Below are 19,522 nucleotides of genomic sequence, written 5' to 3' on the forward strand. Positions count from 1 at the left end.
CTCTTCTTGGTTGGCTGTATTAGAAGTTGAATGCATTGACCGAATATGTTTCTTCAAGAGGAGATTAGACTTAAACTGCTTACGGCATAAATTACAATTATAATCTCTGGATGTGTTGTGCGAGTCCTTATGATGCTGTAATGCATTCACTTGACTAAATCTGCGACCACAAATATTGCATGGATAAGGCTTGATTCCTGAAAATCAATTCAACAGTTTTAGACCACATGATCAGGCAGATTACTTTTAAATATTTTCAAAAAATTTTTCCTGGGGCCAAAACAATATTTGGACATGCATTGGTTGGTAACTATGCTGAAATAATTCAACATGGAAAATACTCTTCATTTGTTAACATGCTAAAAACCATGAAATTTTCTAAAATGCCATCACAGCCAATTTTTTTTCCATTTTGCTATCATTAATACAAATTCAATGTAATAGATTTCTTTTTCCAAATCTCCATAGCCAATTTTTTGTGCAAAATGTACTACTTTAAAAAGTGGTCCTGAGGGACTGTCGAGGCAATCACAGTAAGAATTGGTCTTTTGCTGCCATACCAGTCACTACAGAGGTCCACACTCAGGGCCACGCTCCTTTGGCTTCTCTTTCCATTTGATAGAGCTTCTCACAAAATGTTTTCTTTGCATTAATTTTAGCCCTTATGTCACTACACATAAATTTATCAGCCATTATTCACCTCATTTACCCATTGCTCTCCCCTTTTATAGAACTCTCCTCCCCCCAAATCTCCTGTCCAGATCCCTGTGCTGCACTGCTACTTTTGCCTCATTACGCTTAACCACCATAACTTTACCATGCAAATGTAATATGAGCAAATTAGTTTTTCCAGTTCTAACAATTATTAGTTTCGTGGAATATTTCTACTGAAACGATTTGAATAAACTGCGTGAGTCGGTTCTTCAAAGCAGTAGTAGTCAAGAGGTCCTAGGTATTTCTCTCGGCTTCACTTCCATTTGGTGGATGTTTTCTCGGTGGATGAATACTCGATTAAGTGATTATCTGCACTCTTCATGGGTAACTTGAAAGTACAGTCAACTGTGTGAATTTTCATTAGAGATTCATTGGAGAGTGGTTTAGAAGAACTTTAGAACTAACCAAGAAACCTTAACAATTCAGAGGGGGTGAAAGAGATATTTTTAGTTATTTTGAGCATTGCAGATTTAGATATGAATTTACCATTTGGACTCAGTACTGTTGTATATTTAAGCATGTGTTTTCTACTGTTTTTAGACACTTGTTTGGCAGATGACCCTGCGACAGGTTATTTTTCTCTTTTGAGAACCTAATTTTGGAATTTCCAATGAAGAGGGAAGAGAAGTAAAGAATGGTTTTTCTGCTTCCAAATCTGAGTTTTCTAAGATTGAAACTCCGATAGGAAACCCTCATACACCTGATGAGGAAATTCTGGAGCTATTATTCAAGGTGTACAATCAAAACAATCCTGGTCATGTCCCTGTCAGGGGTAATGAATGGAGTGACCCTACAAGCAACCACCAAACATTGGAATTTGAGAGAAACTATGGGATTTCTTCCAACTATGGTTGATGACACTCCAATAGATTTTTTGCCCCATAATTTTAGATGATGAAATTCTCTAGGAAATGGTAGTGCAAACAATCATTTTTGCCGAGCAAGTTTTAATTTCAACCGAAGATAACCTACAACAATCAAGATTACACTTGTAGAAACTTACTAAGAAAGAAGAATTAATGAGATTTATTGGGATTATTGCCTAAATGGGTATTCTTCAAATACCATCAATTAGACACTAGGTGAAAAAAAAATTTTTTGTGTCAGCATCCTTGCGAGAATAATGAGTGGCAATATATTTGGACAAAATTATTTATAAATCCAATTACTCCGTGATGCACAAAATACTTCATACGAGATGGTGTTTATTACGATGATATTTACTCAGCTTAATGGTATTTATTAAATATTTGGAATTTCAGTAGTCATTACAACATAGTGCTACAAGGAAAACAATTTCCGATGAGGTGATTTCTGATTAATACTTCATTGGCATGCCTTTAGCATTAACAGGGTGATGAAATATTTATCAACATCTTTTGCATTTTGATTGCACATTCTGGAGAAGCTATTTGAAGTAAAAACTTAAAAATAAGTAAACACCAGGGAAATTACTTGATTACACATTAATTCTTACCTGTATGAACTCTGATATGGCGAATCAAATTAGACACATGATTGAACTGCTTTCCACAAGTTTCACATATGGATTTATTGATTCCAAGGTGAATATTTACATGAGTCCTCAAGTCTGATCGTTTGAAAAACCCCTGTAAAAAAATTGCAATAACATGAAATTATATCAACTACAGACTTATCAACCCAATAAATTATATCGTACAGAGCACATATCTTCCTGGCCTACTGTATTTAGATGAGATACGAATGAGATTTTGTGACAAAATTTCATGAGGTTTTGAGATGAGTAAAACTAATCCATGGGGACAATTTATCTACGCTACTCAATTCAGCTTTAAAATTCAGACAATTCACATATGCATACATAATAATTTAAAAGTACTGGCACAAGGCAAAAGCATCACTTGAAATAGGAAAGGGAGGGAAAGTTTCATGCTTTACAAGGAAAACAAAGCTTAATAAAAGTTTTTCATTTTAATTATATGCACCCTGTCAAATTTGCACAAAGGTGAACTTTACTCATACATTATAACTATCACATTCTCTGAGGGTATTGACATCTCCCAATTTGAGACATTTCAAACCTAAATTTGCAGTTCTTGTGACAAAAATGGTCACAAGAACTGCAAATTTCTAATGAATGCCAAAATTTACCCTCCAGGCTACATTTTGTTGGTATGAATTAATTTTCATTTATGGGTTTTTTTTACCTATGCTTTTACATACGAAGACAATTTGGGATGATTTTTCTGTGCATTCTGATGAGCAAGATTATTATACCAAGAAAAGAAATGCATTTCATTACAAATCAATATGAATGAAGATTATAACCCCATTAAACTGGAGGAATTCACCTGTAAATACCCCTATTGCTCTAAGTCCTACAAGAGATTCTCACCCGAGTGACAATCACTGACATTAACATATGCAGAAAATGAAAAAGTTTTAAGTACTGTATACAAAAGCAGAAGACAAATTATGAGCACACATCTTGTAAGTATCAACCCAAAAAAAACAAAATTTGTATAAACTCTATACAAATAGGTATTTATAATCATTATAGGATGAAAGTTTGCAATGCACGATGACTTATTTCTGGGTGCACATTAGAAGTAGTATTTAGGAGAGACGACTGAGAGTCGAGGTCATTTGCGCCATCAGGAAAACAGGAAATGATTAAGGGTGGAGAGAAATCCAGCATTGGCATTAGCCTCCTCTTAGCGAAAGGTGCTAATGGGTCCGCAGCATAATGTCCCATCTGACGGACAGCGTACTCACTCAAAGTGCCCTCCACAAAGCACCTCAAATAGGGATCAGGATATTACTGAAAAATATCTGCCGCCGTCGAAGTGTACATTATTAACCATTGTTATGCAGTAAGTTTTCCTCATAAGATCTCCATTAACATTAATGGTAGACTTTAGTTTAAATTTGCAAATACAGTGATATACAAGGAGTTCCTCCTTTCCAAGTTTATATTTTTGGAGTAAACAATGACCATTTTTTGGCAAAATGTTTTCAAAACTATGACAGTCTTCACCACCTAGGAAATGTAGTCTACAACTGTACGTAGGGGTTCAATGTGACATTTTTCTACGGTAATAGACACATTGCCTCAAATTCTGGACTTCATTAAATTCCAAGAAGAGAAAGGAAATAATATATATTTCCCTCTTTTCATGCATAACATTGGCCTATATTTTGTCACTTATGCACCACCTATAAACATAACTTTTTTCTCATTATAATATCATTTTACTAACCTCTCTAACCAGTAAAAATGAAGTATACTATTTAAAATCAAGAAATGCCATTACCATCTAATTAAGTGTTTACCCTTGTACATACATAAACATCTACTGAAACTACACTCAAAATTTCAGCTGAGATCCTTAAATGATTCTAGATTCTTTTCATATATCTCTCGACCTTGAGCCCAGTAATTAATGCTGTCATTTTACTTCAGAAGTTATCATTTATTGTTCCTATGCCTATGAAAATCTTAGAAGCCGAAGCATTTATGTGTAACAGGTACACAGTGATCCGATGGTACATGATAGGAAGGTACACAGATGGTGCAAATGATGCCACACTTCAAATTGAACAATTAAGATGAATTACAGGTTGATATCCATTGTTGACAACATTTCTGTATTTTTTGTTGAACAAATAATTGAAGTTTTGGAGAAAAATAAGAGTAAGTATAGAATTGAGCCATTAAAAATATACCAGTTATTTACTCCATCAACAGCCATTATTCTCTGAATCTAGTCTTTTTACACTAAGCCAGTTATTAGCTAAGGAATCCTTTGCTCTAAACGGTTTAATTGGTTGATTCGACTTACTGATAATCTGTTAATCCTTTAACATTCAATTTGTGTTTTATTACTTGAGATAAAATCTCTTCTTGGAACACCCCAAATATCTGTTCCACTACAAACCTCATGTCCACGAACCCACCATGAAAATGAATAACTCAATTCTTTTATTCAACTACTTTTAGCATCCAAGTATTTAGCAAACAGATTATAAAAGTGAATCCCTCAAAAATAATGTCACCGGTCCTATTTTAACTAAGGCAGTTTGCAATAAGTCCATTAATATATGTAGTTTATGCTTCAGCAGCACATTTATCTTTTTCATCATCAGTTCTTGGAAATCATTCCACTGGATAAATCTGCAGCTGGACTTTGGCTATGACTAAATTTTATAAATAGAGTAAACTCTTGATTATCTGTGCTAATGGATGCACCAGGAAGTATGGATAATAGAAAAAACCAGTAACCAAAACACAGAAAATGTCATAAAATAAATGAATATATATGGAAACTTTCCTCTTTCACTCGAAAGTATATTTATCAGAATGATTTACTGAACATTGACTAAGGATCATTGATGCAGATTCATATTTGACATACTTATGATACCAATTAAAATAATGCAATGTAAATAGTTAATAACCTATCTTTTGCAGAGTACAACTATATATTTATCCTCATTAATGAAAAATATGTCAATATTTCAAATACCTATGTCAATCTATTATGGTGAGTTTTATGTCCATGTAATTTTTAGTATTCTTTTTTGGGGCCCATTACCCTGCGCTCATGTTGTATTTAAAATCCAAAAGAGGATACTAAGACTAAAGTGCAATGCACCTCTCAGAGCTCCATGTCGCCCCCTTTTCAAAAAACTTGGTATTCTCCCTCTTCCCTGTGTGTATATGCTAAGTGCTATTGTTTATGCTAAACGCCATATCTCATTATATACCACTAACAATAGCATTCACAATCATACCAGGACCTGCAGTCATCTACATGTGAACTTCATCAGAACTTGCAAGTCCACTTTTTCCCCCCATAACATGGGACTCTTATTGCATAATAACCTTCTTCTGGTTATCAAGAGCATAGAAAAAATGTCCACCTTTAAATTCAAAGTGAGGGACTTTTTCATGCTACACTTATTCTACACTATTGATGAGTTTCTGAATATGTAACAATGTATTGTATTTAATGACAAGATCTTTGACGTGCCGTATATCGTGGAACATGAATGTACCCAGATCCTCAGGCAAATAAATAAATAAAATAAAATGGATAATCCATTAAGGGGATAATCTGCACATGGATAATCGAGACTTTACTGTATTCACTGAAAGGGTTTAGAACATATTATTGAGTGTGATATGCCTCGACTAATTAAAACTAGGTGCATGCATACTAATTTGTACAAATCCTTTGATTAATCAATCAGGACCTAATCACACACTGAGGCCTACGGCCCAAGTTCCGAGTATCTCTAATGGGTTACTACTGATGCTAACCCAAGCCAGAAGTTACTAGCTTAACCAGGACATTTTTTAATGTGTTAGCACCATAATATCTTCCACTGCAAGGAAATTTCAGCTCAGGGATTTTTATTATATTCTTTCAGAAAGGCTCTGCACTTGAATTTTTCATTAGCAAAAACTTAAGTGTAAATGTACAAACTGTTTATAAGAGTTATCAAGAACAATTGCTCTTACCTTTGAGCAAATAAGACACATGTGAGGCTTTTCCCCAGCATGTATTCGTCTTTCGTGGTAGTGAAGTTGTGACACTCGATCAAACCGACTTCCACAAATGGAGCATGGGTAAGGCCTCATGTTGAGATGAGAACGAGCCTCATGCCGATGAAGCTGCGAATGAGACTTGAACACCTTGTCACACCGCTGGCACTTCCAATCTCTTTCTCCACTGTGGGAATGCAGATGTCCATAATACTGAGCAGCACGAGAATACGCGTTTCCACAAAGGTCACACATGTAGAGGCCATCTTCCTTCATATCCTTCTCTTGTTCATCTCCCTGATGTTTTTTGGAAAGTAGAAAACAACAGTGTAAGAGACTTGAAAGGATACACCAATACCTTTTCTTTAACAGTACACTAAATCAAATAGATCAGTAGTGCTATTCACAACTGTGAATTAATTACATGCATATAAATCATAAACAAATATACACTTTCAAATATTTACATAGAGAGATAGTTGAAATTGCATAATATAATTTAACCGAGTTTTGTGTTGTACAGCTATTGAAAATTTCAAGATCATATTTAGAAGCAATAATTAGATGTAAATGTTTGTATTAGTCTATACTGAAAACAAACGATTTAATTTAAATCTCCTCTAACTGCAGAGGTGAGGTTTATATAAAAGCCCTACAGACTTGTGGGATAGCACTATTGAAGCTTGTCTCTCAGGGGGATTGGTTAAGGCAGAATTGGTAGCCCCTTAAAGCAGGACCGGCAAGAGGTGGAGACTGAAAGGAGAGGATGAAAGTTGTGACTTAAGGATAACTAATTTCATTGCTTATAATGGCCCTTTTAAAGAAATCAATTAAATTAACTCATCATTGCTTTAAATTATCAAGCTAACCAATTACTTTAAGTTTATAGGCAATATGAATAAGCTTGCGTTTAATTCATAAGAAACTTTTTCTTTTCCAAAGTTCAGTATATTTCCAGGAAATCGGCTTGCACATATGGGTCGGAGTTATACTGTATTTCCCCAGTACATAAGATACAGGCTGATTTTAGGGCATATTTTGGAGTAAAAAACTGTCTTACGAGCCAGGAAATTAAGTAAATGAAATGCTGCGAAACACTTGTCAAAACAAAATAATGCAAAACTTTTTTTGATTTATTTTTTCCAGTGAAATTAATATTATAAAAAGATTGTTTCATTTTCTAACAAATACACACAATTCTTCAATTCTCAATCAAAAATATGCAATTAATAGGTAGGGTACCCGATAATATTTAGGAAAAGAAATATTAACAAGGGGGTCCTCATCCATCAAATTATGAATTTGATCTAAGAAATGGATTTTAATTTATTAATAAATCATGTTAATCTGTGCCCTCTAATGTTTCTTGGGGAATGGTCAGGATAAATTTTGGATCTCATAATGTAAAACTAATTTAATAATACAGCTAAAACTTAAACAGCTTCATATTTTGACAGAGAAACCAAACAAGATTGAAGTGCAGAAAATGCTCCACATGAAAAATGCATGCCAGAAAAATTGAAACACTTAACAAAGGTACTTACTTTACTGACACCCTCATCACTTTTGAGATCAGCTTTTCCAGTCTCGTCATGCTTGTTATATGATTCTTCAACTTCCTTCTTTGCTTCTTCCTTTAATGGTTTTACTATAGTCTTTTTCCTTTTCGGAAGTTCTAATCGAGGAACCATTACTTCTAATGCCTAAAGAAAATTATTATTATTGAGAACATAACAAAAGCTGCCAATTGACAAATTGAAATTATAACCTTGGTAAAGGCCATTTTTTCTGAAATGTACATAAATAATGTTCAATAAATTTTGGATGGTTACAAAACACTCTCAAAACAAACTATATCTCTCCAAAGGGCTATGCAAATTGCAATCTTTCCTGCAACTAACGACTATTACATTTTTTAGAATATCCACTGATGAAATGAAAACATCGAATACTGCAAGGGGTTTGCAAATTCTTCTTCCTGCGCTTAATTATCACGTACTGAAAAGTGGTTACCCATGTAATTAGCTAAATAAGATCACAAAAGCAGAGTTGTACATTATATTCCAGGGTTTATGGTTCAATAAATGGTAACCTGAGTTTAAATTCTTTTCAGGACAAACTAATTTTTAATACTCTCTCAGATGACAAAATGTCAGCCACAAGTCCCAAGAGAAATGTTCTGAAAAAAGTTACTACAAACTATATCCTATTCTACTACAGTTGAAAAGCAATCTGTTATTCACAAATCTACCCCACAAAAGAAGGGTAGTCTATCTCAGGAACGAAAGCCGATTCTTAAGCCTGTTTTTTTAGGCCTCTCCTCATGATTCCGTTAAAATACTTTAATGAACTGGCCTACTTACAAAGCTAGAGCTGTCAAAGCATCACAAATATTGCTGACATTTTAGCAAAACTGCAATATGCAATCACATTAATCTTCCCTTTGATTATCATAGCTTGAGCTTTTTCCTTGAAGGTATTGTATTTCATATTAATTCCAATCAAAATGTTAATTTAAGTTTTTGATAATAAAACACACTCTCTTAGACTTGTTTCTATAACTCATGATAAATGGTTGCAACATGTAATTCAACTCTTTCAAGCATATTGTAAATGTGATGAAAAGGAGCACAAACAAACAAAATTAGCAATTAAATTTAAGGGGGAAATTGTGTTAACTTTAAATCCCATTGGTAAGAGTACAGCTGGAAAGCACAAAAGGGAAAAGTGTTTACTGGGAAATAATAGGTGTCAAGGAGCACAAAAAATAATAGTCTTTAACCAGAGAATGATTGCCACTTTGACAAGATATTACTTGGCATTGCCTAAGTGGGATTGAAATGATGTTTCACTAATTAAATTCCAGGGACCAGTCACTATCAACTTACCTGTAGCTTATCTTCAATGAATACCTCTGGACCTACTATTCTGGCTGTCTTCCTTTGATTACTTGAATTTGCTACACTAGGCTTTTTAGACTTTCCAGAAGTGGGTTTCTTCACTTCAGGAATGTCTACCATTGTTGAAGTGTGGTTTGCCACTAGGGACAGATCGTTATTATTCTCATTGGTCACCATGTAGTTGCCTTCCCCACCTCCCATGTGCAGAACAATTTGCTGTTGTATTTGAGAAGATGGAATATTCAGCCCTGTCATCATATCAACCTCACTAGGGGTTTGATCTTCAGTAGGAAGAGTATTTTCCATTGCACTGTTGTCAACTGTGTATGTGAGATACAACACCTACACAAACGAAGGAAAATAAGAACATCCATTTTTATAACGGACTGTTATTGTCAAACATAAAAATATGTACAAGTAAAAAGTACTTCCACATAAAGGGATTTATGCTCACAGTGGGTGGCTCCTAAATAATTGATTTTTCCTGCACCAATTCACAGATAAAGGGAATTAGAGGTCATAAAGCCCAACTGATGTATTTTTTCAGCATAAAAACCTTTAGTACAGAAACACTCAGGAAAACTTTTAGATCTTAGGATTACATTAAGAAAGGCAAATAAATAACAAAGGGAACTGAATGAATTTCAGATGAAAATTCTACTCATCACAATAAAATCCCAACCCACTAGAGCTGTTGAAATAATTGTGATTGATGAAGTCATGATTGCCTTTCTTTGATTATGTACTTAAACTAGTCTATCCATTTTTATATTTTCATTATTCGCAATTAAATCTATTAACTCATTACCACTTTATGGGGGATACAAAATAAATTATTTTAAGGTAAAGGTAGAGACCAGTCAAAATTATTTGGCCATTCCTGGTACAGAAACACACTTAAACTGCCAAAATTAGTAAATAACTAACTCATAGTATCACCATTAATTAAAGGACACACAATGAGAAACTGAAATAACAGGGTTCACATGCTATTGAGGCTTAGAAGCATTTTTCAACCATGAGGTGAGGAAAGAGAATGGAAAAAAGAAAATTTGTGAATTTACCAACATACATGGAGTAAAAGGATCATGAGATTACTCTGTGATTGCTTCTGTATAAGGAATTTTGAATGAGAAATAATTTGAAATTGGAAAAATACCATGTTGAAAATGTTACATTTATAGAGATAAAATGTCAAAAGGTCATACACATCATTAATGATCAAGTTCTCAGTAGTATTTAACACAGGAATATATGAAGTCTAACAATTTTCCAGGTCCTGTTACTGACATTCAAATGTCCTGTAAAATGTTATCAAAGATAGGCTTCAACTTTTGTTCCATACAATACCCAAATGATACCATTTTATATTTCCAGCACAAAGCATGATGAATATTTTAAATTAATGCCCACACTTCATGAATATTGTTTCACAAATTTCTCTACAAATTAAATTTACTTCGCGCTTCCATAGCAAAATTACCAGCATGCTATTAAGATAAAGAGGAAAATGATTCAAACTACATCAATTACTAATCTTGACTGAATTCTTTCAACAAAAATGAATAACTTTAACTTCTTTTCATCAAATTGGCTCACAACATCCAGTTGTAGGTTGTACAAAAATGCAACGTGGCAAATTTAACATATGTATTTCAAAATATTGCCTTGTATGATAATGTGTAACAGATAGAGAAGGCCCAAATTAGGTTGGACCAACATGGATTGTTGTTGATGGGAAAATTTATATCACATTGTGACTAAAACCTAATGTCATGTTAGATCCTCAGAGAGATTTCTGAAGTTAAGTGACATTATATGTGCTGGGGAGTGCACCTAACAGATCAGCAGTATTAACTTTGAAATAAGTACAATTGCAAATTCAAATTTCCGAGAGAGCAGAGATGTAAATATAGTGAATTTGCTTTGAAAGTGAGAAAATTAAATTGAAAATTTAAATTCTTTAAATCTAATATTATGTTTTAAAAAATAACATACACCATAGAATTAGGTACATAAAATGCATATAAATAATATAAATTAAATTTTGAACATATGTGCAATTAATGTATGTAAAAAGTAATAATTAAACTACAATAATGGAGGAACAGCATCTCATAGTGTTTTTTGACCTTAAAAATATGAAAACTGTCCACATTCAACCAATGATTACACAGAAGAATGATTTTAACGAAGGAAATGGACGGAAAAAAGGTTATAAGCAAAAGCAATGACAAAATATTACAAACTCTAATATCCAAACTTTTTTTTGACAATGGTATTATACTACTACACAGAAATTTAATTTGCCAATTCCTGATTATACAAAGATTACATCAAACATGCCTTTTTTGTTATCAGTCTTCAATAGCAAAACACCAGACAAATTTTTAACCATATTCTGTGGAAGAGTATTAAGTCAAAGTACACAGAAACTTTTTTTCAGCAATCTTTCCTAAAATCCCTGACTTTTCCAGGTATTCGATACCTCAGTGAAAATTCCTAACTTTTCCAAATTTACCAGAGAGATGCCAGCTCTGAATAAATACTAAAAAAATTTACTTTTCACAAATACTAAAAAAATACTTTTCACAAAGTTAAATTTCCAAAAGATGATTTAAGTAGAACGATCTTAATGAATTATTCTGACCAATTTGTGAGCATTAATTACATTGATAAATTAAAGTTAATCATTCAGTTCAAATAAGATGTGTGTATAATTTATTTTATTTTACACAATTACGTTGCAATTAGGCAAATTTCCTGGTGGCAACGGTCAGGTTAGGTCAAAGATAACTCTACAACAAAAATTACATACGAACACATAAAAACAGAAGAGATAAAATATTTTTACATAATGACATTTCCACATCACATACAAACAAACTTCCACATCACATACAATATGCCGTCCACATCACATACAAACAATATTTTCATGACTACAATGAAGTTTATTACCCAGTGGCTGCTTTACATTTCAACTTAAAACTTCTAAAATTGGATGGAAAGGGCTCAAACAAACCTCCAGGCAGCTGATTCCCATCAATTATGGTTCTATTTAAAAAAGAGTATTTTTTGTTTTTTGTTTTTTGAGTCCTTATTTTTATTTTGAGGCTATGGTCGTTTTTTCCCTTAAAGTTAGGCTTTTCTATCCCTTGCCATAAATCTTCCCACGCTTCGTCCTTTTTAACAACTCTATACATCGCGCCTAACCTACTCCTTTTTCTTCTATTTTTCAAACTCTCCCATTTCAGTACATCTAACATATCCGTGACACTATCTGTTCTTTTGTACCTTCCGAGTACATATCTTGCTGCCTTTCTTTGAACTTTTTCTATCTTTTTAATATGTCCCACCTCATATGGATCCCATACTATGGAGGAGTATTCTAGGATAGGGATAACCAGTGCCTTATATGCTTTTTCTTTTGTGGCTACGCCACTTCCTTTTAAATTTCTCATCGCCCAATGCAATACTTTAAATGCCTTCCGTGTCAAATTATCTACTTGGACCCCCCACCCAAGATCCCTAGTTAAATAAATGCCTAAATATTTGCATTGACTAGTACATGGGATTCTTTCTCCGAAGAGAGTGTAAATTTCCTTTTCTGCATTCTTTTTATTTGAAAATTTAATATGCTTACTTTTACTTATATTAATGCCCATATTATTATTTGTAACCCAGTCACCAAGGCGATCGATGTCATTTTGTAATATTACGTGGTCATTTACATGTTCTATCCGTCTGTATATAATGCAGTCATCAGCAAAGAGTCTTATTTGGGAATGTAAATTGTTTGGTAGATCGTGTACGTAAATTAGGAAGAGTAATGGCCCTAGAACACTACCCTGTGGAACTCCTGCTAGTACGCTCGCCTCATTTGAAAATGTATCCCCTAATTTTACTTTTTGAGTTCTGCCTCTGAGAAAATTTTTTATCCATTGTTTTACCCTCAAGTCCAATGGTAACGAATCCAACTTTAGCAATAATTTATCGTGAGGCACTCGGTCAAAAGCTGCCGAAAAATCAACAATGACTGCATCCACTTCCTTTCCTTCATCTATTGCATCGCCGATGTATTGACTTAATCCCAAAAGCTGCGTTTCACACGAGTATCCCGTTCTAAACCAATGTTGGTGTTTGAATAGCCATCTATCTCTTGCCCACCATTCCCGAATGTAGTCAGCGATTCTTTTTTCCATTATTTTGCAAACAACTGAGGTTATGCTTACCGGTCTATAATTGTTGGCTATTGTTTTATCCCCTTTCTTGAAAATTGGTGTAATATTTGCTTTTTTCCAATCATTGGGCAAGGCATCATTATTTAAAGTTACTTTAAATAGATGACTCAGGTACATAGCTATTGCGGTATCACCCAGTTTTAGAATGTCAATTGAGATATTATCCGGTCCCACTGACTTATTTTTCCTCATCCTCCTTATTTTTTTCACAAAATATGAGTCCTCCAAGATAATACCGTTTGTCGAGGGCAGTAAGCTATTTGGTGCTGTTATGCTGATGAAGTTCTCTGTCGTTTCTGAGCAATTTAGGCAAGCTTTATTTTCCTTTTGGTTTTCTATTCCCCGAAAAACATCCGTAAAGCAGGAGTTGAAAACATTTGCTATTTCTACAGTGTCTGTTACAATACCATTTTCCTTGCTTTTTAATATAGTCACGCGTTCCCTGTTATCTTTCCTTGTTCTCATGTATCTATAAAATTTCGTTGCGTTGTCTTTCGAAATTGCATTGATAAGAAATTTTTCCTTTGCCTCCTTCTTTTCCCTATTTAGGTTCCGGACCAAGGTCCTGTAATGGTGTGACATTTCTGTACTTTCATTCTTTAATCTGTGTGCCTTTCTTACCGCTATCTTTAGTTTTTTTTATGGTTTTGTTGTAGTACTCCGGATCTGTGTTCTGCTCCAAATTTTTTATGGGAACATACTTCATTTGCCCTTCAAGAATTATTTCTTTGAATGTTTCCCATATTTAATAACCTTGATAAAATATAGAACAGAAATCAATCCTTTTATTTGTATTAAGTATTTTATACCACCCTACCTAGTGAGCTTAAAAGCAGGGCCTAAATGAAAAGATGCCAAATACTGTGCAACGTATACATTTACTATGATTAAAATATTTAAGTGTAATTGAAGTCATTTCAGACCACCAGCTTCCATGAGATGGTTACTTAACTCTAGAGAAAACCGGCACTTATTTTAGCAACATACCTGTCCATCTTCAGCTTGGAACATTTCACCTCCATTGTCCACAAAGTTAATCTTGCCAACATCAGAGAGAGTTACAGGTACTGCTTGACCTTCAATGGCTTGTCCTAATTCATCCACCAAAGCAACTATCTGTTCTCCAGAAGCACCAAAGGGCTCCAATGACTCCTGCAAAATGAAGAGATTGATGGCTTTGTTAACAGGAGATTTTTAAATTCTATACCTCATTTACATTATAGGAAGTGATCCAAAAATTGATTAATTATTATATAGGAAATGTGGTCTAGATTCTAAGAAACATCATCATGATCTTAGAGAACCCAAAATCCAAACTTTACTGACCAAAGCATTTCCAGTCTGCCACCTACAAGTATCCCTTGACTCCAGTCCTCTAAAAATAACAGCTAAGTGTTAACCAGTGTCATAACCTCTTCCATGCTCTCTCTTGGTTCTCTCATCCAAACATAATATCAAAAATACAGTGCTTTATGTGCTCTCACTATTAAACCAACCATATGACTTTACTTCACAATCTACCTATTTTGTCTACAGCCCCCAATTATGTAATGATAAAAACTCCCAATACTCATCTTTTTACATAGAAGCCAAATTAATACTGCATTAAATTGATTGTAGGCTCAGTGATGTGTTGAGATTTACACGAATCATTGAAATACCTTTTCCAATCAACATAACAAGAACATTTGGTTTCAATCATATGGGCTCATAATAACATTTACTAATCTTAAACAATACAGTATTACTAAAAAAAAAGTCACTCACTAGTATTTCAATGATGCCATGTTAGCCATTGGTTGAACAATGCTAAAAGATATATTCCAATGGGCAATTAATGTGCATATATAGCATATAACCCTCTGTAACAAGACTTCATTTGACACAGTGAAAATAAACTGAAAGAATGTATTTGAGGTTCTTGATGTGGGAAGAGGTCATTTCAAAGTTGTCTGCAGTTAAGTGAATATTCATGCCATGATGGGATGGGCCGAATGTGTTTGCAGGAAAATTAAGCGGGGAGGAGGATAAGAAGTTTCACACCCATATCTATGGTTTTCCACCTCTATCTTTGAAGTTTTTAAGAAAAAATATTAATTATTAATGCAGCGAACATCTACCTGGCAGAAAAGGACATTATTAAAGCTCAAGGTGTTGCATTTTTAGGATTTATTGAAGCATGTGGGCTGAATGGTTCAAAATCCTTTTTGACCAATTCTGTTTCATGAGTTGGACTTTCATTGACTATGCATTAAAGTATAGGTAGTGACATTCTTATCTAGTGCCAAAATCATGCTAGGCATTACATGGTAAAACAGCATGTAAAAAAAATAAGACGGCAGTCTCTGCTGACTACTTATTTGTAATTATTTAAAATTTTTTTAAATACTTAGGTGTCATCATCAGGTAAAACCTTTTGGATTTTGGCTTATTGCCTCAATGTGTACCCAAAAGGGAAAGCAGCAATGGCAAATTTTAAAAAGGGTTGGGGTTAAATTGATGGTTCATTTTAATCTCTCACTAAGAAGTCACCATGAAAAAGAAAATTGCAGAGGCAACGGAAGGGGGAAGGGAGTATAGATGAGGATTTGTTTGAATAGCAAGACTTCTCATGTGGAGAGGCATATGATGGGAGTGTGGTATGCAAAATATGCAACAGTGTGGAATGGTTTATTTCCTTCTTCTTAATGATTTCCCACTACCCGAATGTGTCCAGGCAGCAATCGTTATACTATACGTAGTCATACCAGAATACTGAAAATAAGCATAGACCACAAATTGCATTATTTATTGTAAAGGAAGATGTTCAATGTGTCTGTCCATAGTGGAAAAGTGGGAATTGATAAATTAGAAATGAGCATTCATGAAGAACAGTGGGTGTTGATAAAGAGAGTGAATAGAATAATATATTTTCTTATATAGAATATTTGACAATGTTTGCACTGCAAGAAACTATGCTCGATAAGCTGCAAATTCTTATGGTTCAGATGTTATGGAATATCTATACGAGAGCTTACATAGATGGAGATGGGCAAAAAACTACAAAATTTGTCAATAGAAGAGTTTGGCACTGCTGCCAGGTAAGTGGAATTGTGGTGCCAACTTTTAGTTTGAGGGAAAGATTGAAATTCAGGAGGCTGACGAAGTTGAGTGGATTTCTGTCGCAGATCATGGGATGCCTTCATATTATGTTGAAAGTTTAGCCATTGGGTTATAAAATGAAGCACAATATTTTCAAGAGGCAATAGTTTTCTTTCATCCAAGAAAATTTTCAATTTCCTATAATCCTCCAACACTGAAATCTCCACAAAAATATAACTATAGAAACATATAAATTACATCTCTCAGCATGGTTTTGTACTTCATCTTTATTCTATAATGATAGGTATTTAATGTCACAAAATTTTGATCACTTCTGAAAAAGATGGCAAAGTCAACATATCCAATAGTATATTTTAATATTGATATAGAGTGATACAGAATGCAGTTTAGAAATTAGAAAATGTATTCTGTTCTGCATTAATCAACACAACAAATCAAGATGAGAGAGACTAGTATTTAAACATAAATAAAAAATAATGCAACCCATATTGTGGAGTAATCCAGAATGTGGAATACGCAATGTAAGGGAAAAAAGATAAAAGACTTAAAGAGTATATTTCAAAAAGCCTAAAACCAATGGAGAGATAGCATATTTTGGAAAGCATGACAGGAGGTAAGTAGTATGCTGAACTGAAAAAAAAGGATTGCTGTAACCAGAGGTGCTTGGGATACTTATTGTTAGACATGAAGATGAGTAGTAATGCTTTGTTAAACCAAAGGGCTACTGCTGAAAATGCAATACCTTCCCCGGCATTCCAGCCTACTATGCATTCTTTATACGACAATGAATTCCATCTCAGCACAATTGGAATACAAAGATATCACCTGAACCTCATATTCTCTAATAAAATTATAGAATGTGAATTTTTATATACTTTTTTACAGGAGAAATATGCTTCTATATCTGTCGAGCATTAATATCTCCATTATGAATGATCCTCTTGTCTTTGAATCTTCTATGTTACACTTTATTTCCATTTTAATTATTTTAATGGACTTTATATACCAACTAAAACCTTGGCTATTTTGAGGAATATTAAAATGCACATACCCCTTCATAAATATTAACACACAGAATACGATGACAACATATTAAATTTTAATCCTAAAATTTCTAAGGATATTTTACCTTTTTCTCTCACCTATCAAAAACTTTGTATAGAGGTTAATTGGTTAACGAGGGATTTATTAACGAGAACTAAATAGTTTTTATTAAGCAGTATATTTTCCTGTCAACATTGGGTGAAAATAGAATGGGCAGTGAGGATTACTGCAAGGGTTACACCTATTGAAAATACTTATCCACTTCTTGAAAGATGTAAACATGTTTTTTCTACTCTATGTAGCAGCGCAAATAAACCAAAATATAATTCAAACAATAAATTGAGAATTCTTAAAATCAGTAATACCTTCTGTTTCGCTTCACTATATATGCATTTAAAACTTTCGTTGGTCATAATTGAGAGGTAAATCTGTTGGAATGGTCCCAGACTCGGCAGGCTTCACCCAGTTTACACACTAATTAGAACCAATAATTTTTACCTCAACAATGTATTCTCAGCACCCTTTTACAGTTCGACATACGATCTACCCCCTTTCCTTCTGTCCAAAATAGGTCATCTTTTCATTTGTTTCAGGCTTTACACTGAGACTAAGTTGACTCTGACTAATTCTGAGAGTGGGAATTTACTTCCATACCATTTTACAGTATCCGACTTAATTATGTATACACATTACACTTGGAATCGGTTACTCCCATTAAATCCAGATTAAAATAGTGGCAATAAAAGGAGATAAAAATGTCCTTACGACTCCAGGAAATGCAGGAAGAGGGATCTCGTCGGTCATCGGTAGTACTTGCCCACCACCTTGAGGATTGGTCTGCACGTAAATGACCATTTGCTGAGAAGCCTGGCCCTCAGTGGGCATCATTGACTCGAGAACAGTCATCGTGTTTGGATCTAAAACCTCCAAATTTAAAGAATCATTGCCTTCTAAGTTCATCTTATTTCAAGTTGGCATCCTAAAAGATATTACAAACATAATACTTTATGACATTCCTCAATACAGTATAAAGTACACAATTAATATAAATTAACATAGATACTCACTTCATTAACCAGAGTAAAACATTGTCAGTTTACTTCGAAAATTACAGTAACTTAAGATAACTTCATGTCAAATTTCTCCGAATTCTCAAGTAATTATATCTAAATAAATTATGTATTATACGAATCAAGTTAAGAGAAGTTGTACTTGTTAGTTTTTCGCACATGTCAATATCAAATCGAAGCAAAACTTTTCTATAAAAACAGTTGTCAAATTACGAAACGTAAGGAGCAGACAATAGATGAGGGAGAGAGTCTACTCCACCACAAAAGAACCTCTAGCCAACTACTTGCGAAAAAACAAAATTGTGGGCATGAGTTCGCGAAATATCTTGCCTGCCCAAAAGTTATATTCTCGGTCACACAAAATACAAGCATTAAATTAAATCAAAAAATAAAATTAGCATATAGAAAACAAGAAATCTGTTACCTCTCATTCAGAAAACGACAGCCATTTTGAAAGCGTTCTTTGTTCACGAAGGCTCCCATTCCACCCATTCTCCATTTCGCTCAAAAAGCGCTTAACGAGCTTCATTTGAAAGGAACTTCAAGCATTGTAAATCTTATGTAAGGATCTATTGGTAAGAGACTGAATGGATATTATGCAATGAAATGTCATATCGGATCTTATCTCTCCATCCTCTGAATGTTCCCAACCTTCAGAATTGGATTATTATTATGCTTAGGATACACCTTCCCAAAATCCCATGTGTACTAGTTAGTGCTTTCATCTACTAACGACCTCACGTTCTACGACTAAACTTTGTAGAAGGGAATTTAAATAATTGTCGCTTTACCACTATTTAAGATAGCGTCAAACTGTCCCATTTCATTCTATATAAGTTTCATCATCTTCATTTACGCATATGATTCTCCTCTCGAATAATTAAACTCATTCATGATAGTAGCGTGCCTTGACCGTAA

General features: G+C 33.9%; 1 protein-coding gene across 3 annotated transcripts in view; it reads right to left on the reverse strand.

Annotated features, from left to right (window-relative positions):
• The window catches only part of LOC139697490 (zinc finger protein 420-like), a 37,307-nt gene extending 18,205 nt beyond the window's left edge, over positions 1-19,102 (reverse strand). The window contains exons 1-8 of one of the 3 annotated variants that reach the window (XM_071596217.1): positions 19,029-19,102; positions 18,300-18,458; positions 14,376-14,540; positions 9,133-9,486; positions 7,789-7,947; positions 6,221-6,541; positions 2,192-2,324; positions 1-197 (exon numbers count right to left, since the gene is read on the reverse strand). In XM_071596217.1, the coding sequence (XP_071452318.1) occupies positions 1-197; positions 2,192-2,324; positions 6,221-6,541; positions 7,789-7,947; positions 9,133-9,486; positions 14,376-14,540; positions 18,300-18,440 (1,470 nt within the window). In that variant the 5' untranslated portion in view covers positions 18,441-18,458; positions 19,029-19,102. Of the gene's footprint in view, positions 198-2,191; positions 2,325-6,220; positions 6,542-7,788; positions 7,948-9,132; positions 9,487-14,375; positions 14,541-18,299; positions 18,514-18,601; positions 18,690-19,028 lie in introns of those variants that run through there. The other 2 variants (XM_071596215.1, XM_071596216.1) reach the window with 2 other exon arrangements.
• Positions 19,103-19,522: the final 420 nt, after the last annotated feature.

Source organism: Hetaerina americana, unplaced genomic scaffold (assembly GCF_022747635.1).
Source record: "Hetaerina americana unplaced genomic scaffold, ioHetAmer1.1.p SCAF_78, whole genome shotgun sequence".
Lineage (NCBI taxonomy): Eukaryota > Metazoa > Arthropoda > Insecta > Odonata > Calopterygidae > Hetaerina > Hetaerina americana.